General features: G+C 44.0%; 1 protein-coding gene across 3 annotated transcripts in view; it reads right to left on the bottom strand.

Moving 5' to 3' along the window:
* The window catches only part of LOC102566101 (neurabin-1), an 88,498-nt gene extending 61,172 nt beyond the window's left edge, over positions 1-27,326 (bottom strand). For 2 of the 3 annotated variants that reach the window (XM_014599404.3, XM_014599405.3), the window contains exons 1-2: positions 26,546-26,648; positions 24,458-26,293 (exon numbers count right to left, since the gene is read on the bottom strand). In XM_014599404.3, coding sequence (XP_014454890.1) covers positions 24,458-26,056 — 1,599 coding nt within the window. In that variant the 5' untranslated portion in view covers positions 26,057-26,293; positions 26,546-26,648. Of the gene's footprint in view, positions 1-24,457; positions 26,294-26,545; positions 26,649-27,016 lie in introns of those variants that run through there. The other variant, XM_019480269.2, reaches the window with a different exon arrangement.
* Positions 27,327-27,715: the final 389 nt, after the last annotated feature.

Here is a 27,715-nt window from a genome sequence, read left to right as displayed (position 1 = left end):
CTGCTGGGTGGCACGGAAGTGGAAAGGGATCTTGGAGTCCTAGTGGACTCCAAGATGAACATGAGCCGGCAGTGTGACGAAGCCATCAGAAAAGCCAATGGCACTTTATCGTGTATCAGCAGATGCATGACAAATAGGTCCAGGGAGGTGATACTTCCCCTCTATAGGGCGTTGGTCAGACCGCAGTTGGAGTACTGCGTGCAATTCTGGGCGCCACACTTCAAGAAGGATGCGGATAACCTGGAGAGGGTACAGCGAAGGGCAACTCGTATGGTCAAGGGCCTACAGACCAAGCCCTATGAGGAGAGACTAGAGAAACTGGATCTTTTCAGCCTCCACAAGAGAAGGTTGAGAGGCGACCTTGTGGCTGCCTATAAGTTCATCACGGGGGCACAGAAGGGAATTGGTGAGTATTTATTCACCAAGGCGCCCCCGGGGGTTACAAGAAATAATGGCCACAAGCTAGCAGAGAGCAGATTTAGATTGGGCATTGTGAAGAAGTTCTTCACAGTTAGAGTGGCCAAGGTCTGGAACGGGCTCCCAAGGGAGGTGGTGCTCTCCCCTACCCTGGGGGTCTTCAAGAGGAGGTTAGATGAGTATCTAGCTGGGGTCATCTAGACCCAGCACTCTTTCCTGCTTATGCAGGGGGTCGGACTCGATGATCTATTGAGGTCCCTTCCGACCCTAACATCTATGAATCTATGAATAGAGGATGATCACTTCTTTTGGAAGCTAGGGTAGATTTGCACCTTTTACACAAAGAAGAGCATAAAACAGGGAAGTTTGTAGGGCACAGCTGCCAAACCTGTGCTTGGAGGTTACAGAAGTTTATTTGATACGTGTTTTCCATAAGAATTATCTAAGTGGACTGCAGGCCTCTGAACAGGTGTGGCTAAGACCCTAGGGTCTGATAAACCTAGTTTGTTGATATCCAAGTAGTTACTCCCTCTCTGTTGGGAAGAAGTGCAGCTGAGCAATAAAATCTCCTGCCAGGTAAATTTCTGTGCAAATGGGAATCTGGAAAAAGAATACAAGAAGCATGTAGAATTATACCCAGGAACATGCAATACCATAGTGGCCAGCCATAGAACACTGCTTGTACTCTGAATAGTGGCACCGTGCTTTACTTTCTTTTCTCCGTGAAGCCAACTAGCACTAAGACAGAAACCTGCATACAAACTTGGTGGCTGCACTGGCAGAAAAGACTGTGATGGAAAGGACAAGTATAAACACTACCAAGCATCATGGGCTATGGACAATCAGATTAGGAAAACATCCCAACCCCAAATCCAAAGAATCATAGAAGCAGCAAGGGGAGGCTTAGAAGTCTGTAACAAGAGGCAAGAGGTCAAGATGACATTTAGGGTGTTTGGAGACAAAAAGAGGATGGCTGGGCTGTGACTATGAAGGAGAGAGAACAAGGGGAAATCTCATACAGCTAAAATTTTCTAAACCTTATTAGGTCCTTAACATGGAAACTGAAGAATATATTTCTGGACACTAAGCTGTTCAAACAAGAGAGAAGTATACACTCACAAATGGCTGCTCAGCCTAACCCAGGAGAAAAAACAAAGAAAAGATACCCAACAAAGGGATCTTCAGCTATGCAACATAGACTATGTTCATTGAAGATTCTCTATTAAAGTGCTTCTCAACCATTTTAGGCTCAAGGCACTCTTTATAACTTCTCTTACATTTAGCAGCACCCTTTACAGATGCAGGTGGAGGGAGTTCCCTTTTCTTGGAGCAAGGGAGAGATGCTACCCATTTGGCCCAGCTTTAATGTATGAGGCCCAGGGGTGCACCAGTTGACAATCACTGCTCTAGGCACTCCACTTTTTGCACTATTCAGCTGAGACACTTTAAAGAGGCTTGGTTTTCTTTAAGTGCTGAGCTTCTGCTCCGAAGACCAGGGCCCTGTCTGTAAGTAGGGATGGTCCCCGACTTCACTATTTTTTAAAATCACTGGTGACGCTCTTGCCTCCTTGCACATTCTCACTCTCTCCTGGGCCGATTCCAGAACCAGTTTTCAGCTGCATTTCTGAAATTAGATAACAGGGGACAGCAGGATGGGGGAAATAGAGCAGGGGATCTTCTAGAGTTGCCTTCTACCCTAGATGCTCCTTGCAATAAGAAGCCCTCGGTCCGTACATGGGCTTTGATTAATGATAGAAGAGGCTGCTTTTCAGTTGCTACAACCCTTCAATGCCACCATGCCAACGGTTATAGCTCCTTGTGCTTGGTGCTGGCCAGGGCAGCACCACGCAGGGCTTAAATCATTCCATTTAGTGCTGCTCCCATACCCTGTGTCCTCAAAAAGCAGCCTTCCTACATCACCAGTAGATTCCAACTTCGCCTGCAAGAATACCACCTCTTCTCCTCCAACTCCTGTTCCTGAGACCCAGCAGGGTCCAGCTGCCGGGGAGATCTGAAGTCACTGCTCCATGGACCTGGCATGCCCTGCTCCTCCCACCTAAGCAGGCACATTTTGGAGCAGCAGGCCTGAGGAGCTCCATGCCCAGTTTGTCCGGTGCTGGTACTTGTGTGACTTGATAGAGTAGGCTAGCACAGGAGGACACAGACTCTGCCAGGCACAACATTACCAGTCCCAGTTCCAGTGATTCCCTTCCCCCACTCTGCCAATTCCTCCTGGAAACAAGAGGTGCATGGGACAGTTCCACCTGTCCCATGTACTTCCGTTTCCTGGGAGACACCACGTAAGGTCAGACCAGGAGGGGCCACAGCAGACCAAGGAACTCCTATTTACTTTAGGTTTACCAGAGCAAGCTAAGGCAGGCAGGAGTGTTGCTCATGCTATAGCCCTTCCTAGTTGCATCACGGCACCCCTGAAAGGGTATCTACAGAATCTTAGTTGAGAACTACTGTTCTATTATGAAGTAATGTCTGCAAGAGACAGGTAAACAATAGGATGAAGCTAATATACATATGATTAGAGCTGAATAAGTTTCTCAACATGACAGAAAAGGATCCATTAGTAATGGTACAGATCAGTACAACTGACACTGCTTCATGTCCTTAGACACGACTTCAGGGAATTACAAAGGGTGCCAAAGGAAAAGAATGTCCAAGTGATTTCCTTAAAGATCCTTCCCATCTCATTTGTGAAACAGGGCAAAAGATTCTTGAAATGAGAAGATTATAGTTAGGTAAGTGGTGTAAAATTTACAAAAACAGAATGTTAAAAATTACAAAGGATCAAACTGACAAGAAAGGGGAGGAAGAGTGGCTTAAGAGTGTTGTACAGTCCTAGACAAATCAAAAGTGAATTATTTCAACTGTTTATAGCTCAGTGTTGTAAGATAACACAGAAGACGAAATAAGTAATTGGTGTTTATTATACCTAACTTAATCGCACTAGTGAATAGATGACCAGCTCCTTAAGCAATTATCTACAACCTGTAGGGGGGGAAAAATAGCTGCATGATCATGATGGATGTTGCCATTACTTAAATATTCTCAAAATTGTTAAGAAGCTGTAAGTGAGAAGTCCATAACTAAAAAAAAAAAAAGAGTTACACATTCAGCCTGAGGGAATTTTATTTGATCTCACTTTTACAGATGAAGAGGAACTGATAAGAGAATTAAATGTAGGTTAGTGACCATGTTTTTAAACAGAAGAATAAAATTAAATCTAGTAACACACACAGACATACTCACACAGTTAGTGCCTTAAAAGGGGGCAATTTAATAAAGGTGAGATCAATTATGAGTGAAAGCTGGAAGTAGAAAGAATGTAAAGAAAAAATATGAAAGATAATAGGAAACTACTTAAGAGTGTTTTACTAACTGCTCCACAAGCCATAATCCAAGAATCAAGAAGGTCACATTGCATAACAAACAAGCAAACCTCACTTAGAGGGGAAGTAAGAGAAGAAAATATAATAAATGCCAATAAATCATGGATTTATAGACTCATAGAATCACAGAGCTGGAAGGGACCCTGAAGAATCATTGGGTCCAGCACCCTGCATGAGCAGGAGAGACATCTGAGGTCAGACAACCCCAGCCAGGTGACTGTCCAGTCTTCTCTTGAAGATCTCTAGGGTAGATGATTGTATCACCTGTTGGGGGAGCTTGTTCCATAGTCTGGACACCCTAGTTGTGAAGAAGTTTTTCTTAATGTTCAGCCTGAAACTATCTTCTAGGAGTTTGTGGATGTTGTTTCTAGTTTTCCCCCAGGGAGCCCTGGTGAACAGTTGTTCAGAGCCCCTGATGTACACCTCTGATATAGTATTAAGCTGCAATCAGGTGTCCTTCTCAGCCTTCTTTTCTTTAGGCTGAAAAGTCTGAGATCCCTCAGCCTCTCCTTACATGGCTTACCATGCAAGTCCCTGATCATGCAGGTGGCCCTTCTCTGGATCCTCTTGAGCTTTAGCAGAGCATTCCTGAAAGTGTGGCGCCCAGAACTGGATGTAATACTCCAACTGTGGCCGTACCAATGTTGAGTAATGTAGGAGAAACACTTCTTTGGATTTACTGGAGATGCATTGATTGATGCATGCCAGAGTGTTATTGGCCCTAGCGGCTACTGCATCGCACTGCCAGCTCACATTCATACTGTGGTTTACTGTTGCCCCCAGATCCTTTTCCTTTGTAGTGCTGGTCAGGTTAGCGATGTCCAGCTTGTAGGTATGTTGTGGGTTCTTCCTTCCCAGATACAGCACTCTGCATTTCTCTACATTGAACCTCATCTGGTTCTGTTCTGCCCAACATATCAGCCTGTCTAGGTCTGCTTGTATCTGCAGCCTATCTATGGGTGTGTCCACGCAACCCCATATCTTGGTGTAAGACAGACCTTGACAAACTAACTTGATTTTTTTAAATTTTCTATTATAAAATTGATTTAAAGGCAATAGGATTACACAATATACTTCAACTTCTGTACTGTAACAGTTTAAGAGAATGATGATATAATATCAATGTGGCAAAAATTAAAATGGATTAAAGCTGGGTAAAAGGGATTCTTTTTCAAGAAGCTGTGTTTCTAGTGGGGTTCCACAGTGATCATTTTTGGCCCCTTGCTATTTAACTTTTTACCAGTGACCTGGAAGAAGATACAAAACCCATCATTGATGAAATTTACAAATTATGAGAAGATTAAGAAACTGATACATAATGAAGAGAAGAGAACACTAACAAAGTGCAATATGGTTCTCTGGCTAAACTGGGTAAAAACAATACACATTTTAATTTGGTCAAATGTAAGGTCAACAATCTGGGATAAAGAATTTGGGCTACATTTACAGAATGGAGGACATTATCAAGCAGTGACTTTGATAAGGATCTCCTAGGAGTTATGGTGGATAATCAGGTAAGCTTAAGCTCCCAGTGCAACACAATGGCCAAAAGGTCTGATCAAGGGAATATCTCAGGTAGAAACAAGGTTATACCATGTCCAAATTCTGCACAGATGCAACTGCTACTGGAATACTGTGTATACTGCCCTTCCGTGAAAACTCAAGGACCGCAGCAGCAAGGACACAAAGGGTAAGATTATGGACTTGCTGCACCATAAATTAAGGAGAATACATGCCACGTTTGCATCCTTACACATCTGGCCAGCTCTTAATAAAGCAGCTCTTAATATATACCCAGTTTTACACAGCCCGCTGTAAGCTTCTTATAGGCAACAACAGTATACCAAGTATCTATCACACTAAATATTTCAGGGTCGCTTCCAAAATGTCTCACTTTTCAAGAACAGTTACCTTAGTGCTTAACCACCTTACCAGTCAGTTTCTCAAGACCATACACATTAATAAAAACATGTATATGGAAAAGAAAACAAGACTGTTTTTATTCAGTGCATACATTCTCCATATAAATGCCAACCTTCAATCTTTACTTGCTTTTCTACAATTCTTCAAAAACCCCCCAAAAACTCAGTCTTTTCAGACAGTAACCCCATTTTAAGATGATGATTTGTTTGTAGAGCACAAAAACACAGAATTACTTTTAGTGCTCTAGAATCTCTTACTTTGAATGCCCGTTAAAGATGTATACTGAATAAAATACAGCAGTAAATACACCCAACAGCAACTGTTCTAGTCATCCTGATAACTTCTAAAGATTTTGCTGTTTTTTAAACCATACTCCCCAGGAAACAAAAATGGCTCACTACCAGTGGTTGGAATTTCTACCCTTGAAGTTGAATTGTGTTAGTTTGAATCTACTTGAACACAGCTTTAAAGTGTTGTACATACTGATCGAATAAGTTAACAAGAAATTCACAATTATTTAATGGTAAGAGAAATGGATTAAAACACCTAACATGGTGAAAGGTATTGGCTGCTTGGATGGCCCTCCTCAAAAAAGCCACCATATACTTTTCTCAAAGGGATTGAGGCCACAGGCATCCCTAATAAAGACAATCACTACCTTCCATTTTTTCCAGTGGAAATGAAGTAAACCTATCCCTGATCTTGGCACTTGAATAATCAAAAAACATAGAAGGGTCAAATTTTACTAAGGCCCATTGGGCCTTAGTCCCACCAAGAACACTGAACAACAGCTATTTTGAAAAAAACCCTAAACTTTGCAATTAACACCTTCAGAAGTAAACCTTGTTTTCAAAGTGGAGTAAAATTAAAAAATGAAGTTGTTAAGAATAAAAATGTAGACAGAAAAGTGTAAATGAAATGGAAAGTTCTTAAAGAAGAATGTATTGGATTACCAAAAAACCCAGTGCCATAATCAAAAAGTAAACAAATTCATAAAACCCAATAAATTTGAATTAAAAAGGGCATCCTGGGCCAGTAGGGAAGTTACTGAAGCAATTGAAAAGTAAAAAATAATATAAAATAAGTATGAAAAGGAGATGGGAGGCAACAATACAAGTTAAGAGTCTGGAAGTATTGAGAAGCTACAGACATCAAGAAAATAAAATACATTTAGTGGGACTAAGGCCTACAAGGAGTCATAAGTAGAGTAGAAACAAAAGAAATCCTAAAAACAGAATAGACCTATTGCCTGTGTATGGTAACATTCTTAATGATAAGAGAAAGACATGTTCAATAAATATTTCTTTACACGCTTTCTTTATTTGAAAAGACGAGAAAATACCACACTTTCCAGTCCACTAGTAACTAAGGAGCATGTCAAACACAATCTACCAGGGATAAATATTTGAAAAGAGCAGCTTTGGATAACCAACACTCCACCACTTTTAGAATAATCTCAGGAAATATATGGCCTAAATTTATTAACAGTTAATAGTTTCTGGAAGACCGTAAAAACTCCAGGTAACTGCAGAAGTGCTAATGTTGTGTCAATACTCAAAAAGACATGCAGGATTACCCAAAAAATAAGGCAGTTAACTTAATATCAGTACTATTAATATCAATATCCTAATATCAATAATATCAAAAGCTAATATAGGACATTGCTACCAAAGAATAAAGGATAGAAGCACAATATAAATCAATATGCTTTTATAAAAAATAGGTTATAAAAAATCTGATTTTTGATTAAATTATGGAATTAGTTGATAGAAGTCAACCATAGACTAAGGCAGACAAGGTTCCTTGGGTGAATTTGATCTCTTTTACTAGACCAACCCAAATGGTTGGAGAATAGTTATTAAGCAAGCTTTCGGGTTCAAAAACCCTTCGTCAGGCTAAGGAAGCTGCAGCAGTTGGTGTGTGCTCTTCCTGGATGGAATGAAAAGTAAACAAGCCAGGGGCTGGGCTGGGCAGTCAGTTGCCAGGCAGATTATAATGTATCAAAAATCCAATGTCTATGTTTAGTCCATGATCTCTAGTATCCAGCAGGTTGATGAAATGGAGCTCATAGGCCCGTCTCTGGGAAGTGTTGTGTAAGTTTCCCTTGAGGATCAGGACTAAGAGATTGGAGAGAGAGTGGCCCTCCTGTGAGAAATGTGCCCCCACCGGTAATTGAGTGTTTCTGTCTTTGATGAATTTCCGGTGTGCGTTCATTCTGGTGCGCAGTTGTTGTCTGGTCTCTCCTACATATCTTCCATCGGGGCATTTGGTGCATTGGATGAGGTATACTACATTTCTGGAGGTGCAGCTGTAAGATCCTGGGATGCTGATGGCTCTGTTGTGGGGCGTAGCAATAGTGGGGGTGGTGGAGATGTGTTGGCAGGTTTTGCATTTCTTGTCCTGGCACGGTCTGGATCCTTTTGGTGTGTTCTGGGCTTGAGGAAGTTTGCTTCTGGTGATGAGGTAGGCGAGGTTCGGTGCTTGTCTGAAGGCTAGGAGCCACCCATCCTAGCCTTCAGACAAGCACCGAACCTCGCCAACCTCATCACCAGAAGCAAACTTCCTCAAGCCCAGAACACACCAAAAGGATCCAGACCGTGCCAGGACAAGAAATGCAAAACCTGCCAACACATCTCCACCACCCCCACTATTGCTACGCCCCACAACAGAGCCATCAGCATCCCAGGATCTTACAGCTGCACCTCCAGAAATGTAGTATACCTCATCCAATGCACCAAATGCCCCGATGGAAGATATGTAGGAGAGACCAGACAACAACTGCGCACCAGAATGAACGCACACCGGAAATCCATCAAAGACAGAAACACTCAATTACCGGTGGGGGCACATTTCTCACAGGAGGGCCACTCTCTCTCCAATCTCTCAGTCCTGATCCTCAAGGGAAACTTAAACAACGCTTCCCAGAGACGAGCCTACGAGCTCCATTTCATCAACCTGCTGGATACTAGAGATCATGGACTAAACATAGACATTGGATTTTTGATACATTATAATCTGCCTGGCAACTGACTCCCCAGCCCAGCCCAGCCCAGCCCAGCCCAGCCCCTGGCTTGTTTACTTTTCATTCCATCCAGGAAGAGCACACACCAACTGCTGCAGCTTCCTTAGCCTGACGAAGGGTTTTTGAACCCGAAAGCTTGCTTAATAAATATTCTCCAACCATTTGGGTTGGTCTAATAAAAGATATCAAATTCACCCAAGGAACCTTGTCTGCCTATATCCTTAGACCAACACGGCTACAACCTAAACCCCTACAACCATAGACTAGTACGCTTGAACTTTTGTAAGACTTCTTACCACGTAAGATTCTGCTTTAAAAACATACCCTGAACAGAAATGAATATGTATATGCTAAATGGATAACAAACTGGTTGATACCTTGTTGTCAATGAGGAATCATCATCAACTGGTAGTGGTCTAGTGAGGTTATGCAGGGCACCAATGAAAGCCCTGATGCTAGTGAAATTTCTGAATTAATGATTTGGAAATAGGAAAGTCATTGCTGATAAAATCTGCAGAGGACAATTCATAGATGTTAGGGTCGGAAGGGACCTCAATAGATCATCAAGTCCGACCCCCTGCATAAGCAGGAAAGAGTGCTGGGTCTAGATGACCCCAGCTAGATACTCGTCTAACCTCCTCTTGAAGACCCCCAGGGTAGGGGAGAGCACCACCTCCCTTGGGAGCCCGTTCCAGACCTTGGCCACTCGAACTGTGAAGAAGTTCTTCCTTATGTCCAGTCTAAATCTGCTCTCTACTAGCTTGTGGCCATTGTTTCTTGTAACCCCCGGGGGCGCCTTGGTGAATAAATCCTCACCAATTCCCTTCTGTGCCCCCGTGATGAACTTATAGGCAGCTACAAGGTCGCCTCTCAACCTTCTCTTGTGGAGGCTGAAAAGGTCCAGTTTCTCTAGTCTCTCCTCGTAGGGCTTGGTCTGCAGGCCCTTGACCATACGAGTTGCCCTTCTCTGTACCCTCTCCAGGTTATCTGCATCCTTCTTGAAGTGTGGTGCCCAGAACTGCACGCAGTACTCCAACTGCGGTCTGACCAACGTCCTATAGAGGGGAAGTATCACCCCCCTGGACCTATTCATCATGCATCTGCTGATACACGATAAAGTGCCATTGGCTTTTCTGATGGCTTCATCACACTGCCGGCTCATGTTCATCTTGGAGTCCACTAGGACTCCAAGATCCCTTTCCACCTCTGTGCCACCCAGCAGGTCATTCCCTAGGCTGTAGGTGTGCTGGACATTTTTCCTCCCTAGGTGCAGCACTTTGCATTTCTCCTTGTTGAACTGCATCCTGTTGTTTTCTGCCCACCTGTCCAACCTATCCAGGTCTGCCTGCAGCTGTTCCCTGCCCTCCGGCGTGTCCACTTCTCCCCATAGCTTTGTGTCATCTGCAAACTTGGACAGAGTACATTTCACTCCCACGTCCAAGTCGCTGATGAAGACATTAAAGAGTATCGGTCCCAGGACCGAACCCTGCGGGACCCCACTGCCCACACCCTTCCAGGTCGAGACCGACCCATCTACCACGACTCTTTGGGTGCGACCCTGTAGCCAATTCGCCACCCACCGGACTGTGTAGTCATCCACATATCACAGCCTCTTAACTTGTTCACCAGTATGGGGTGGGATACTGTATCGAAGGCCTTCCTGAAGTCTAAGTATACGACATCCACCCCTCCTCCTGTGTCCAGGCGTTTCGTAACCTGGTCATAGAAAGAGACTAGGTTGGTCAGGCACGATCTGCCCGCCACAAACCCATGCTGGTTTCCCCTCAGCATAATTTGTCCTGCCGGGCTCTCACAAATGTGAGCCTTGATAATTTTTTCAAATACTTTACCAAGGATGGAGGTGAGACTGACCGGCCTATAGTTGCCCGGGTCCTCCTTCCTCCCCTTTTTGAAAATGGGGACCACGTTAGCCCTTTTCCAGTCCTCTGGGACTTGGCCCGTGCGCCACGAGCATTCGAATATTCCCGCCAGTGGCTCTGCAATGATGTCGGCCAGTGCCTTCAGCACCCTCGGATGGAGCCCATCCGGGCCTGCCGACTTAAAGGCATCCAGTTCTTCCAAGTGACTCTGCACCACCTCAGGATCTACGCATGGAAGTCTGGCGCCTTGCTGCTGCCTCTCTACAACCCCAGTGAGAGACTTGTCGTGCCCCTCGCTTAGGAACACTGAGGCAAAGAACTCATTGAGGAGTTCAGCCTTGTCCCCCCTATCTGTCACCAATTGTTTCTGCCCATTTAGCAGCGGTCCTATTCCTCCCTGGGCCTTCCTTTTACTCCCAATGTATCTAAAAAACAATTTCTTGTTGTCCTTTACTTGGGTTGCCATCCTCAGCTCCATGGTAGCTTTGGCCCGCCTAACTGCCTCCCTACAAGCACGAGCAGAGGAGGTATATTCATCTTTAGTGATCTCACCCTGTTTCCACTTTTTATGTGCTCCCCTTTTGGCCCTTAGGCTGCCCTGGATTTCTCTGGTCAGCCATGGAAGCCTCCTGGCCCCTTTCCCTCTTTTGCCTCGCTCGGGGATCGTCTTGCTTTGTGCCCAAAGGATCGTTTCCTTTAGGCACAGCCACCCTTCTTGGGCACCCATCCCATCAAAACTCCTACTCTGCAGTGCTTCCCTGACGAATCGCCTGAGTGCAATGAGATCAGCTTTCCTAAAGTCTAGCACTTTCACCCTACTAGTTACCTTACCCACTCGCCGTCTTATGTTGAATTCTATTATAAGGTGATCACTATCTCCCAGATAGCTACCGATCTGGAGGTCCCCTATCATGTCATCTCCCGTTGCCAATACCAGATCCAGTATGGCATTCCCCCTAGTGGGACCATGCACCTCCTGTGTCAGGTGGAGGTCCTGTACACAAGTTAGAAACCTGCGTTAGCGATGGGACCTTGCTGTCTGCGTCTCCCAGCAGATGTCCGGGTAGTTTAGGTCCCCCATGACTACCGCCTCTTTAGCTTTTATGGTCTCCGAGAGTTGCCTCAGGAGCCCCGCATCTATTTCTTCCCCTTGGTGTGGGGGTCTGTAACAAGTGCAGTAACTAATGAGGCAGACAAGGTAGAGATCTGGAATGCATGGTAAGCAAAGCCTATTCAAACAAAATGTCTATTAACACAACGAAAAGCAAGATCATACATATAGAAACAAAGAATGCAATCCATATCTAGGAAATGGAAACTTGTATCCTGCACAGCAGTGACTCAGGAAAGGCTGTATGGATGAATCACAGCAGACAAGTAACTGAGCATCAGTTCCCAAAATAATACCATAGCAAAAAAAGGACCATCAAGACCATGGATGTATATGCAAGGAGTAGAGAGCAGGAAAGGATACTATCTTTGTAGATGATGCTGGATAACATGATATTAAACTGTACAGTGTGCAGTTTGGGTATCCACATTTTACAGTAAACGTCTATTTACAGTAAAGACAGAACATTTTGAAAAAACAATGGAGAGGCTGTTGAAGAGCAACTCAAGTATGCTTACAGTGAGACAGAGTGGAATCTGTTTAGCCTATCAAAAGAAAATTAATGGAGGACTTGATTTCAAATGTACAATTATCCTTGCAGGGAGAAAATTCCAGGTAATAAAGATCTGTTTAATCTAGCACAGAAAGGCATAACAAGAACAAACAAGTGTAAGCTGAAAGTGAGATTAATTCAAACTATCAGATGAGCGTGTAGATTATAAACAGGGTGCATGGTTAACTACTGGAACAAACTACCAAAGGAAAGTCTTATATCTTGAAATCTTCAACTTGAGATTGGATGCCTTTCTGGAAGATATGCTTTAGTCAAGCACAGGTTATTGTGCTGACTAGAATGGTGACATTTTCACAGGCTGTGTATCATGGCCTTTCACTTACCGGAGACTAAACTATATGATGTTATGGTCCTTTCCTAGGCTTATGAATCTATTGAGCTTGCAGAAGCTAAGATCTGAATGACAGCCAGCATGGCTTCATTGCAGGCAGGTCTTGCCTTACTAACCTCATCTCCTTCTATGACCAGGTAACCCACCACCTGGACATGAGAGAGCAGGTTGACATTGTATACCTTGACTTCCAAAAGGCCTGTGATCCCACAATGTACTTTCAAGAAAATTGGAGGATTGTGGGTTTAACTCTGAGACAATCCGGTGGGTGAGAAACTGGCTGCAGGATAGGACCCAGAGAGTCATAGTAAATGAATGCGTGTCATCCTGGTGAGAAGTGGGCAGCGATGTCCCGCAAGGGTTGGTGTTTGGTCCAATACTTTTCAACATCGTTATTAACAATTTGGATGTGGGGGTGAAGACTGGCCAAGTGTGCGAACAACACCAAATTATGGGAAAGCGTGGTCATGCTTGAAGACCGGCTACAGATACAGGTGGACTTAGACAGGCTAGCAAGTTGGGAGGATCGGAATCTGATGAAGTTCAACATCGAGAAATGTAACGTGCTCCACTTTGAGATGAGCAACACCCAAAACAACTACAGGCATGGCAGCACCAAACTGACCAGAACCATAAATGGAAGGGATCTGGAGGTAATAATAGACCACAGTATGAATATGAGCCAGCAGTACCATGGTATAGCCAGTATGGCAAATAATACTCTGGCTTGCATCAATCGATGCATCTCCAGCAAAGCCAAGGAGGTGATTCTTCTGCTCTACTCAGCGCTGGTAAGACCGCAACTGGAATACTGCATCCAGTTCTGGGCACCACACTTTAACGAGGACATGGACAAGCTTGAGAGAGTCCAAAGAAGAGCCACCCGTATGATCAGAGTCTTACACGGCAAGCTATACGAGAAAAGGCTGAGGGATCTGGGACTCTTCAACCTGAAGAAAATAAAGCTGAGTGAAGACCTGGTAGCAGCTTACTGCTACGCTAAGGGAGTACATCAAGGGCTCAGTGAGCAACTGTTCACGCGGGCACCCGAGGGGAAAACCAGGAGTAATGGCCACAAACTCCTGGAAGACCAATTCAGGCTCAACGTTAGGAAAAACTTCTCCACAGTCAGGGTAACTGGACTGTGGAATAAGCTCCTCCAGAGGTGGTGCAATCAGCTACCCCAGAAATCTTCAAGAGGAGACTAGACCCAAAACTTCTAAAATTCAATGCATTATCTTGACCATACAATCACTCAAGTGAAAGTTGTTCCCAAGCAAAGAACGACATTATTTTAAATACATAATATGTTCACTCATTTGTGCTGTTATAGCTATTGTGAACAAAAAAATTAAAACCCAGACAGTTTATGGTATATTTCTACCTAATTTAAAGTTATCATTTCAACCTACCACCTCAGCTGAAGTACATATCAGACGACCTCAACTTATTCTTCTCTGTATTTCTAAATGCTACAAGCTAAGCATTTCCAAATCTATTATTTGTTGTATTGCGAGTAGAAGATATTTTTTCATGACAAAGTACATTTATTTAGTCAGCAAAGCAAGAAAACAATTTTAACAATTGATTCTAATCTTCTTTTGCATTTGCATGTTTTCTTGTTGACTGAATATAGTTTTTACATTGTATTAGGCACCTTTAGTTACTAAACAGGGTGGACATACTTTATCTATGAACGTTTAAGCTATTATACATTTATTCAGATTTGTAAATCTTTATCTCCTATATTATAATCAAAATAGTAAAGACATTCTTTTCTTCTAGACAATTTTTTATTTGTGATGTTTCAGGATCTATTTGGAATTCAGTTAACATTCAAAACAGTGGCATGTTTTTAGTTGAATTTGGATGCACTGAAACAAGTTTATGTAAATATGTTCTGCAATTAAAATTGATTTATCAATCAAAGGAAGTATTGTCTATTTACAGTAAAGACAGAAAAACTTAATTTTCCCAGCCACAAACCAAAATCTGGGGACCACAAGACACAATTTTTCAATATGCACAAACACCAGTCACTGATCTGCAACTGGTGCCCAACTCAAATAATAATTTGTCATTAAGGCTAAGTACAGACAATTAAAAAGCCCATGTTGAATCAAGTCAATCTCCGCAGGTCAGTCTAAGCTGCATAGATCGACCCAATAAACAAGTGAAGACATTCACTTTTGATTCCAGAAATGCAGCCACCTGCCTGCAGTGGTCCAGACCAGAAGCCAGGGGGCACCAGAGCACACCTCCCTGCTCAACTGGAGCACAGCACTGGGGCAAAGCTAGTCCACCCACCCTGGAAGGCGCAGTTTGCAGGGGAGGTGCAAAGCATCCTAGGATGCTGGGGGACTGTGAGTTAACTGATCTCCTCCAAATTCAAGTTAAGTCTGATACTACATCCATCCAGTTTTATCTTAAATGGGTTTCACCCATTTTGAAAGGGGCTTATGTGCCCTGAACTTCTGTTGTGTTACAGATTTGAACTGGTTTCCAATCACTTATATCAGTTTGTGTGTTGTTTCTGTCCCTAGTCCAAGGGACTTCTTAAGACAAGTCATACCTAAAAAGATAAAAAACAAAACAAGAGAAAAATAATGTTTTAATTTAACTACATAACTTTCTTCAGGAGCTGCATTTAAAATTATCTGGGAGCTTTGAACAACTTAAGCTGTTGCAATCTAAACAACTTGAAAGCTGCAGTTTGGCCATCCCAAACTGTAGTCAGTGAAATGAATGGTTTCTAGTCACCTTGTCATTCAAGATTTTAGAAAAATCTTGGTCTCAGACATGTAGTTTTTATCTATGGATTGGAAGAGAAGCATATACTTTCCTGCTCTATCAATTTCCAGTTACTCAAATTTGAATGAAATGGAAATTAAACTGAATATGCTGAGCAAAGTGAAACCAAGAAAATATTCTGTACCAGCAAAAAAAGCTGTTGCTGTCAAAAGCGGCATTAGCAAGTCAACAAACCGCTTCTAAGTTGTGCCAACAACTAGAACCAGTTTATTGGTTTGACTCTTTAAAACTCTGACATTTACTACTTATATAATCATCTATTCAAATGATTTAAATAAATAAATGTATAACATTTAGACCTTAAGAAATGCTTTTCATAATTTAAAATGAAATTGTAAACATTTATTTTTGAAATAATTGATTTTTATTCATTTGCATTTCTGAGCACCAGAAACAGATTTCCATGTTTATGCACAGATGAGGTACTGTAAAAACAGATGAGGACAAATTTCCCCAGTCTTCCCAAAATGCTCAAGCCTTCATCTCAGAATAGAAAAGTAATCCATCTTCTTTTGAGACAGCTATTAGGATTATTAACTAGTATCCATTTTAAAGCAAACTTTCTGAGCACATGTCCACTAGAAGGAGAATATAGCAATTCAGTGGTGGCCAACCTGTGGCACAAGTGCCATGGGAGGTATGGGCAGCCGCCATGTAAGGCAGACAGCAGATGAGGGAGAGAGCAGGGACCAGAAAGCAGAGGATCAGACTGGGCAGAGACCAGAACGCAGAGCAGCATATTAAGCAGGGGAAGGGGATTGAAGTTGTATTCAGGGAGGGCATGGGGTTTTATTTGTGGCATATGTGCCAGAAACATTACCAATATTAAGCCTCCTTAAAACACAGGAGGTATACTATTTATTGTTCACTGTAAATTTAACTGATTAAACAGAAAGAAATAAAATAATATATATGATGAATGCCAAAAGCATTATTAAAATATTTGCTCAACATTTCTGACCAGCTCTAAAACTGGTCAAATGCCACAACTAAAAGATCAATCAACTAAGTAAACCAATGAATATCAGAGTTCATTCTGTTTACCTCCCTTCATATAATTCTTTCTTCTTTCCTAACATAGATCATTGAGTGCTTTTAGCAGACTTGATCTTTCTCCCTCACTCCTTTTCACTTTTCTGTTTTGTTCTCTTTCCCAGAATTGGGTTCTGTATCTCACCCACATCATTTTGTTCTCAAGTTTTCTTATTGCACAGCTATCCTTAAATCCTCACTCTCTCTTTAATAACTTATCATATCCACTTATGCAACATATCCATACTATAAATTCCTATACATGACTTAATTTTTTTTTTACCAAATGTGTAATAACAAGAGTTAACAGTCACATATTGATATGAAATATTGTTTCAAGGGTTCTATTACAATACCCCTTTTGTGACTTTTTGACTGTTGTGACTAGGGTGCCAACAGGAGAAGAATATGCAGTTTTCTGCTACTTCACCTTTCCCAGCCTTTACTTCTGAGTGATCTTTTTCAATCAGCAGCTCTACCCTTTGCCTCTGCTGTGTTCTTTTGCCTTCCCAAACCTCAAAGGAATTAAATTAAGTAGAGGTGCACCAATACATCAATGCCATATCGGATCGGCACCGATAAAAGGACAATTTACATTACTCTTACATTCACATACAAGGAAACCTCATTAAATACACTGACTATCATTAAACTGCTGCCAAAAACATGTGCTCAGAAATGGAAACCAACTATCTAGCTGACTAAATACAGGCAACACTGAGCATGACTATAAAACAAGTTGCCCATACTGGACAAACATATTGATGGAAATATGAGCTTCTTCTGGTAAAATCAAGGGCTCTCACTGGGGCTAGAACTGACACCTATTTGATCAGCTTGCCATACTAGCCCCTGTGCCACACAACACACTGATGGGAACCTACAACAAGCACAGGTTACTGCAGCCGAGCTGAATAAGATATATGGTAGTGAGTCTCCCTCAGTGCCAGCTTTTTTTCAGGTCATGGCAAGCTACAACACCGCACATATTTCGACGTCTTCATTCCCACAGCCGAGCAGTGCCTTCCTTTCCCATTTCCAATGATTCTTGTTTCTCCATCAGCTTTAAACAATCGGGCAATCATCAGCAAATGGGGCCTGACACGTATGATTAGTGTGGCCCCACTCTCCATGAGGTGGAGCTGGGCAAGGTTGCCCTGCAACTCATCTGATTATAAATTTGTGGAGCATCCCAGGACTTGTTACAAGAGCATCTGGTTTCAGTCATGAGTGGGGGACTAATTACACATGGATCCTTTGTAGGGGGGGTGTCTGGAGTACACAAACACACACACATATTAAGCTGTGCTAAGCTATGGGGCCACCATGGCTTGAAACACTATTAACTCTGCTGGGATCCAGCCCAATGAACTACATGGAAAATCATAACTCTTTTGGCTGTGAACTAGTATCATGCATAGTCTGTACTATATATAAGTAGGTACAAAAGTGCTATTTAAAAGTGTGTTTATGGAGTACCCATACTAAAATTTGCAGCAGTTTCTAAAAAGGTAAAATGCATCAATTCGGATGAACTAAGTCTATGGGTACCCATAGTAACTCGCCTATGTGCCAATTACTACAGGCATGTTTATTTCAGTTAGTGTTTTCAAATTTGCTCTTAACTTCCATGTACTCAGGGAGGTCAGGGTCTGATAGTAAGGGGAGAAGCAGCTGAAGGGGGAAGAAGTTGGGGGACAGAGGGCAAGGGGGCCATCTAAACCCCTCAAATTGATTTCGCCTCCTATAGCAGTGGGAGGAAGACAAACTCAAAGCAAATCTCCAATAATTAGATTTTATACCTGGAAAATTAACAAATTTATAATTTTTCCACGTACAGAATCTAATTATTGGGGACTCATGCTATATTCAGGGTCATCTTACATTCAAGTAAATGTAGTATTTAGATATGGGTCTACAGAAGCTTTCTGAGGCTCTTGGGGTCATCAGCTGAAGAGTATTTTGGATTCTTCTGCATCACCCTAAGTCTATATTACTAAAAGTCCTTTCTTCACTACCACAATCAAAAAGTCCTTGCCTTTACTAAATCCAATTTGCTTACATGGCAAGTGAACTTAAGCCAGTAAAAGAAGTAACACTGAGCATACGTTTTAAGAAAACGTCTGATAAATTCATTTTTGCCTGGCTATTCTTAAGTACTACAAGAAAGAAATGAAAAACAAAGAATTTCCATAGCAGACCAGACCAACTAAACAATCTACTCCAACACTTAGTTAGTGGCAATAGCCAATAGCTAAGACTTTGTCAAATGCAAATCTCAACACAGACCTAGCCAGTTGAGTCTGATAACCTGACGAAGACGATGACAGTTTTCTTTCTTGATTTTTTCCAGGGATCTTAAATCTCATATTATAACTACTCCACAACTATTGAGACAAATATAGACCCTCTCTAAAAATGAAGCTAGGCTCTGAGGCCTGATATCTTGAGAATTCTAGTTTGATTATAACACTATGCCAAAAAACCCTTTCTGCTCAAAATCTCTACACATACATTGTCTGATACACAACTATTCCATTTTGGCGGTTAATAAAGTCCAAGATTACTCCGAAAACCTAATTCTGTATTTCACTCACTATACAGGTTCAGTGAAATATACTGAAAACATCTAAAATTTGGATTATGAAAAATAATTTGAGAAGTCAGAGCTACGCAAAAACACATTAAAACAGTTTACCTGTAACCCAAAAATTTAATCTTATCTATCTTTTAAGCATAAAACAACACTAAAAGCTGTAGATTAGCTCTAAAAATAAAAAGTTACTCAAATTATCATAGTCAATTCAAATTCCCTGTAAGAAAAAACCCCCAAGATCACACAAGAAAACTCATACCCTCTCAAAAACTAACCTCCTTGTTAAACAAAGATGAAAACATACACTTAGGTATTGCTGTTATCTGTCACAGAGCTTCCCCTCCCCCATGGAGGACTCTGAACTGTGTTAAGTGCCTTTAGCAAAAACAAGCACATAGGATATTTTTACAGGTGTACTGGGGCACAGTGCCAACCCGCGCTAATTAAAAGCACCTGCGTATCACCTGTATCGGCATTCCCGTGCTGAAGAAATGGTGGCGGGGCACTCTGAACTAAAGCTCATCCAACATGTTTTATTTCAAAGTGCCCTGCGTCATTTTTTTCAGCACAGAGGCACACGGAAATGCCGATACACATGACGTGGAAGACTGCAGCGCGTCAGTTTCCGTGCTCCAGCAGACTTAATTGAGTTTGCTCTGACACGCTGGATTTCCAGCATGTCAGAGCAGGCTCCCCGCACGTGTATAGGAGCCCATAGGTATCATCTTTACCAGGCTACTTTAATCTACACCAGTGGTATGATAACCAAAAACAGATCCCCCTTTTTTTCAGATCAAGTTTCAATCAACTAGTTCTTATGCATACCCCAAGTCAAACAGTAGGAAAAAAAACAAAGAAATTATTCCATCCAGGTGCAATATGAAACAAAATGTAGAGCAGAGGACCATCATGCCTCAAATTTGCTTGCTGTGTTCCTTAACAGCTTCACACATACTCTGAACAGCAAAGATGATGAAACAAACCTATGGTATTTGACATGACCCTCACAAGAGATGAGTAACTGCCCAATACTACTTTGTGGGATGTAAATGAAAGAGGCAAATGAAGGGAGCCTAACCCCTCTCTCTGTCAATTTTGTAGACATCAGGCAACAGTAGGGCTTGGAGCGGGGGGAGAATCACTCATCTAAAGCAAGCAGAAATCTCTCTCAGATATAGGACATTAGCATTTGCAGGATCTAAGCATTGATTTACAAACATTTTTCAGCCAACATCACTGTGAAAATAGCCCTCCAACTACGAATCAAGAGGCAAAACAAAGCAACACTTCCATAGGTGGTGTTTTATCTACTTGCCAACAAACTGTTCTAAATCATGTTCCCAAACTACACTATAGCCACAGAGTAGTACAGGGCTTTAAAACTATTCAACTATAGGGTTAAACATAGCTTGATTCCAGCTCTACTGCCACTCAGAATCTCCTAAATTTTGCAAATGACCACAGAGTTCTGAATCGCAACAGTGAAAAGTCATATTAATATAAGTAAATTTCATTTAGCTGCATGAGAAATTCTCATGAGCATCACTCTCAGTACTTTGGGGGTGATTATGTGGGAGCTATTCCCCAGGCACACGCACACACACGTGCGCATGCATGAGAGAGACACCCCAAAACAAGAGATGCTAGGAAGCCATACAAGTAACAGAAACCAACTGTTATCCATATAGCAACCAGTCAGACATAACATGGGAAAGCAAAGACAGCATGCTTCTTCCTTTAAAACAGGGGTGTAAAACTCATCTGGCCCTGCAGGCTGGATGAGGATCTCTGAGCTGGTCTGCAAGCTGGATCTGGCCACATCAGAGCCACTGAGCAGGGCCAGTCCATGGGGCACCATGTGCAGCCCGCTCCCCGTGAAAGCCTCCTGTGCTGCAGGCAACACCCACTGGCCCCATTCTGGGGCTTGTGCTGCAGGCAGTGCTCAGGCTAGACTTGGCACCATGAGCACTGGCTGTAGCCCAGGGGGCTGACACAGGGCATGAGCTGTATATGGTGCCTCACCAGCCCAGTCCTGAGCGCCGGCTCCAGAGTTAGCTAGGATCAGGCCCCAAGCCATCTGTGCACACTAGAACCAGTGTGTAGGGCAGTCTAGCAGGGCGCTGCATGCAGTACATATCCTGTGCCAGCCTGCTACGCCACAAGCAATGCGTGCAGCGCCAGATCCAGCCAGCAGGCAGCACAAGCCCTGGGGCAGGGCCAATGCTACATGTGGCTCATGGGCTGGACTTGGTGCTCCAAATTCTGCTTGCAGCACAGGGGACCAGCTGTGTGTGGCACCCCACCCCAGACAGTCTTGCATGCTGGCTCCAGGAAAAGCCTGATCTGGACCAGCCCCAGAACCACTGTACAAGGCTAGTCCAGCATGGCTAGTCTAGCACAGGCGCTGCATGCAACTCACAACCCAGACCGCTGGGTTGAGCTTGCACACGAGACTGGCTCAGCAGACAGCATGCAGTATCAGTCCAAAATCCATGTGTCAAATCATGTGAGTTAAGGTGGTAAGGGGTAGTAAGGAAATAATTTATTTGCAGAAACCAGAAAGCTGGAAGGATGGAAAAGCAATAGGCTTACTTCCCCAAGATAGCAGAGAAAGAAAAAAGCAAGTAGACATCCAATCCTGGCTTTGTACTAGCTAAGAGACTCTGGAGTGAGAAGAGTGGAAGAAACAGAACACCTCTTCTAGCAGTCACAGTTTCTGGAAAGACCTTCACAGCATATCACCCCCACTGAATCTAACAACATCATGCTGATAAAAATACCGGCAACCTCTTCCCATTGGATATGATAGTAGGGCAAATTTCTTACTGTGGTGCTAACTTGGTTATGGGTGGGATATCAAAATAATATTTTGTTACCACTCTCAGATTTCCTTTTTCTTCACATGGTAAAATCTCTAAGCCCTGTATATGAAAACACGTTTGCAAAGCAGTGCTGAGTTACTGGAGAAATTAAGAAAAAATGAAAGAACTTAAAAAAAAAAAAAGTGTATTTCCCTAATGCAGCATTCAGCAAACTTTTCAGACTGTGGGCTGGAAAAATCCAGCTCTGATTAGAGGACAGTGGGTGCTGGGACTCATCTTCCCCACCACGTTTCCCCCCCACCCACACAGCTCTGGTCATTGCTGCTTCTCCCCATCATGGCACATGCAAAGTACCCCACTGCTGAAGGCAGCAGAAGCCCCATTACTGTAGGCTAGATCCAATGGGTCTAAAGACCATAGGTTGCCAGCCCTTACCCCTGTCCTAGAATTTAAGATACCCTGGTCATGGACTGGTACCCCAATGTACAAACACAAAACAAAAAGACTGGAAAGGTGGTAGAAAACAAAATGGATGAAAAGGGGAAAACTGGAAAACCAGCATTCAGAACACCACACAGAAAGATAACCTATAATCTATCAGAGGAATGTTAGTGTGCAATAAATTAGGGTATGGATTAAAAGTGCACTAGCCAGCTTGCATCAATTCCCTGAACAGACCTTTAGTATGTGCTAAATAACTTTCTCCAATCTGTAATTTCCTATGGTGACGTGTCCCCAGTCAAAATCAGTGGCCAATTTCCAGCACTTCACACCTGTTCACCTGTTGTAGCTCATTAGTATACCCAGGTGACCTACATGCATGCCATATAAAAGCCATCATGTGTACAGGACAAATTAAAAAATTACATGAAACAAGATCACTAATAGCAGTTCATCACTCAATAAGATTCTCTATAGCTCAGAGATCGAAATCTTGGGACGTGCAACCTCCATCATTACAAGTTTTTAACTGTAGGTTAGACTAGTGGTTCACAACCTTTTTAGACCCAAGCACCTCTCAGAAAATGCCAACTCCTAGCTTTCATGGTTTTCTTGACCATGGAAAAAGTACAATTTCTCTTTTGCAAAGAATTCAAAGACCACAACAGGTCAGAATGTTTTTGTGGATTCCTAATTCAAAATCTCAGAGTTTATCACATAAATCATATCTAGGTGTTTGCACACCTACTGGGCTGCAGCACCCTGATTATCAATGGGTTAGACAAATATGTAGCTGGCATAGTTCAGACAGGGATATTTCTGCCTGGTCCAGAGGACTGGACATACAAGACCTCCTGAGATCCTTTCCATCCCTATTATTCTATGTTGTTAAACACCATTGCATCCTTAGTGCAATTCTTGACAAACTGGAGTCCTGATTAAGAACCACTGTTACCTAACAAACATGGCCAGTATTCTCTGCACACCAGTGCTGTGGTCTGCAGGAAAGCTCTGCAAGCGTTCATGGCTGCAGAATGGTTTGTGAACAAAGTTTTCCAACTTGGTTAAGAGAGAGTTGTATCCTATTTATCTACCACACCAAATTCTTCTTTTTAGTTTAACCTCTGTAGGAATTGTGAAAGACAATGAGCTGTTATTACATCCCTCAAATCAAGAAAACAAAAGTTCAGCATGAGCAAGGTTAAAGAATTGAGACTGACACAGTTGAAAAAGCTCCTTTCCTAAATATTATCTAATATCACAGAAAAATGTGTATTTAAAAAAAAACCTGTCACCGGTCATGGGACTTATCTCAGGTTTTCTGGGTGATCTCAAATATAGAATGTTGTTTGAGGGGGATGGAGATTCAAAATCCTAAAGAATTTTGAGTTTACAATCCACACAAATTTATAAGGACCCCATCTTCTGCAGAGTTGTAGAAATACAGCCCATTACTTGTATAAAATCATGCTATCATTTCTACAGAATATAGACCAGTGTGATACAAAAGAACTTCACAAAAGTTATTATTAAAACAATCCCAGTATCTAAATTAGGATGATGTCCTTTGGTATTTTAAGGAAAATAATTTTTCTAATCATTAATTATGAAAACAGGTCTGAGGTTGGATGCAAACCTTTTTAACTTCTGTGTTTTTTATCATACATACTTTCCTAAGATCTTATATGTATTAACATGGCAGAATAAAGAAACTCCTTCCTCCTACCAACATTTTATACAAATATGTAAGTGGAAGAAGAAAAAGACTGAAGAGAATTTAGAACCTTTCTAATTATTGCTCTAAAATAGTAATCAACTATTTACATTCTGGCACAGAAGTAGACCTTTCCTTTATATAATTAAGGAAAGCTTAATTTGTTTCCTTATATTGAACAAAAGTTGCCTTTTATAAAGTACAGAGTTTTCAAAAATCAGTTTAATATTTCTGATACCAATATTTTTCTTATTTTAAAATTAAGCAATTCTATTACAATATTCTATTAAGCAAATCTATTACAATAATATTTTACATGCACAAATTTCCTGCAAGGTTGATACATTTAGAAAGAAAGCAGAATACCTTCAAAACACTTTACCTTGATAGGAGCTGTTGAGAACTTGACTTTTCTGTCTGGCTCAGGATATTCATCTTCAGAAAGTCCAGGAAGCTCCTCATATTCGTTGTCATAGATATACTCCTCTACATCTAAAGTTTCTTTACCTTCAGAGCCCTGGTTTTCTGACTCTGCATCCCTGTCATCATCAAAACCAGCATTCTCTATTCCAAAAGCAGTGGTAGAAAATGCACTGAACTTTTCTTTCTGATTTTCTACCACCTGCTCCTCCTCCTCCTCTTCAGTGTCCCCCTCTTGCTCCAGACTGTCCTGACCCTGTGTGACTGCAACCTCCTTCAGAGGCACTCCCTCTTTTAACTCTTTCTGACTGACCTCACTGTCATCTTCAAACTTCTCAATTCCTCTAAACATATACTCATTTCCTTTCCCTTCCACAGACTGAAATTGGAATGACTGGTCCTTTTGGAACACACTTTCATTCCCCGAGATTTCTTCCAGGACTAGTTCACCCTGATTTCTCTCTACCCAGGGTGCCTGTGAGGAGGCATTAGCTGACCCCCACTTAGCTTCCTTATCAGATGTGATGCTCCCATCCTGCTGCTCCCTGTTACCCACTTCTACATGTGCTTTGCTCAGCTCACTCCTGCTATGGCCTAAAAGACATACAGACACTTTGGAGGATGGACTCTCCTCTGCGGATCCTTCAGTGGCAGCAGGTGATTCCCTATCGCAGGAAAACACGTGATCTTCACTTGGACTACTCTGACTTTTGGAAATTTCTTTGGGTTCTTCAGTATCACTATCACCCAGGAAACTTTCCAGCCTCCTAGAAATGGGCCCCGCATTCAGGGAGGAGAATCTCTGCCCACTGCTAGGATGCTGCTGCCGTTGTTCATCACTGCTTTGATTTTCAACTCTTTCTGGGGCAACATGAAGGCTCACATCTGTATTGAAATTAAAGTGATCCACTGCACTGCTACAATCAGGAGAGGCTGAACCACATCTCTTCTTATCTTCACCTCGTTCACATTTGCTGGGAGTATATCTGTCCATTGAACTCCGCTGCTTTATATTCCTCTCAAAAAGTTTCCTAGTCTCAGAAAACTTTTCTGCCAGGGCAATTTTGTCCAGATCTCCCTCCTCATTGCTGCGGACAATTTTGTCGCTGGCGGAAGGCACAGGCTGCGAGTCTGGGGGGCTGGAACAGGGGCTGCTGCTCATATTAAAGAGGTTATTTTTTTGGACGCTGAGGAAAGATGGGCTGCTTGGGGAAGGCCCAAGATCTGCTGGTGCTGTCCTGCTGTTGACCTTGGCTTCAACAAGCGGGCTGGTCTCACACGCCGGTGTGGAAGAGGAGCCCCCCATCTGCATGAACATATTTTTGATCTTGTGTACTCGGTTGCCATAGGTAGCAGCTCTACCTCGACTGTAAGGGTCGCTTCCCCCTCCATTGGACGAGGCATTCAACTTTTGCGGGAGGCTGGTTTTGCTGGAAGCACCCTCGGAGCTGTTCACCCCATCGAAGGAGCATTTGATGGCGTGAAAATCCGATTTATAGGTATTTCTGTGTGGCGAGGCGCTTCTCAAAGTCCTTTCCCCTTTCCCTTCGGTCTTCATCATGATCAGCCTGGAAAGCCCTTTCTCTCCGGGGCAGATCGGGGGCCAGCAGCGCCGGCCGCGCTCCCGCTGCCCGCCCCGAGTCGCAGGGCAGGCGGAAGGCGGCGGGATGGAGACGCCGCGTCGAGCCGGGCGCGTCTTCCGTGTTCACATGGAGCCGCGTCGCGGGCAGTGCGGGTCCGGCGTCCGTCTGCGCACGGGCAGGAACTTCGCCGTCGATCAGGCCTGCCGGGAAGCCATCTGCCGGGCGGGGCAGGCGGAGACAGCGTAACTACCGCGGCACCCGCCTGCGCAACTCGCCGGCCCGGAGCTACCCCCCGCCCGGCCCTGTCCTGCCCTGCCCCCCCGGAGCGGCCCGGCCCGGCCCGGCCCGGCCCTCCCACTCCCGCGCCGGGCGCGGGCCCCGCACGGAGGCCGGAGCTGAGCCGTGGAGCGGCCCGCGGGTCCCCCAGCGCCGCCGCCCGCCTCGCCCGAAGTTTCCGAGCCGCCTACCTGGGGGCGGGGGTGCCGCCGGCCGCTGCCCCTGCGCGCCACCATTGTCCGGCCCGGGCCCTCGCCTCGCCCTGCCCTGCCCCGCCCCACCCCCGCACGTCCCGCTCCGCTCTGCCGGCCGCGGAACCCGCCCGCCCGCGCGGCGCCTCCTCGCTCTGCTGCGCTGTGTTGTGTGTGCCGCGCCCGCCCGCGCGCTCCCACACAAAGAGGCGGCGGCGCGAGCCCCGGCCCATTCCAACATGGGAAGGCGGGGAAGGGGGGAGCGGAGCTGCCGGGGCTCCAGCGCGTTCGGGCTGTACCATGGCGGGTGGCGGCTGCGGGTGATACCACATGCGCGGCCGCCCCGCGCCCAGCTGTGCCCTCGCCTTCCCCCCGGGGCGCGACGCCTCGGCCCGCGACCCCGAAACCCGGGAGCGCTGGGGCGCGCGGGTCCGCTCCGAGCCCCCGGGCACAGGCGCCCGCCCCGCTCACCTCGCGGCTCCCTGCCGCCGGGTCGGAGGCAGCTGCAGGAGAGCGGGTGGAAGGCGCGAGGCGGGGGAGCGGCAGGGCAGCAGTGGGAGGCTGGGACTTGCAGCCGCGTGGTGCGCGCATCTCCAGAGAGCGGAGAAACCAAAACGACGGGCCCTGTTGTGCTTGGAGGCGGCGAGCGCTGGCGGGAGGACACCTGCTGCTGGCATCCTTAGCAGGCGAGCCCGCTTTCTGCTTTCTCTGCCCAAGACCCTAGGCTTGTTTGTGCATCAGGCCAGGGCAATGAGGCAACATTTGTGGGTCGTGAAGGACGGAGAACAGCAGCCTCCCTCCAAAGAGCTGCTACTTATTAGGCAGCAGGAACTGAAATCCTGCATCCAATTCTGGCTTAGATTCTGCCTTGGTTTAAACCCTGACAACAGGATGACTTCAGCCTGGCTGCCTGGATGTAATTAAAGGGAGAATCTGACTTGTCAGCTTAGTCCTTCTTTGCATATGCCAGATATGCAATCACACAAAAAGAGTCAGAAGAACCTTAAAAATGACCCATCAAAAGTACTGGACATTGGCAATGAAGAGAATCTCAAAAGATGGGTAGGACTGGTTGGCATCAGAATACCTGCTCTGGCAATTAGTCCAAACTTGAAATTTTTTGTGCTGTACTGAAGTGAAATTTTGAAATTTCTTGGAAATGCCAAATGA

Source organism: Alligator mississippiensis, chromosome 4 (assembly GCF_030867095.1).
Source record: "Alligator mississippiensis isolate rAllMis1 chromosome 4, rAllMis1, whole genome shotgun sequence".
Lineage (NCBI taxonomy): Eukaryota > Metazoa > Chordata > Crocodylia > Alligatoridae > Alligator > Alligator mississippiensis.
The sequence above is the reverse complement of the archived record's forward strand: the minus strand, read 5'-3'. Positions and strand labels throughout refer to the sequence as shown.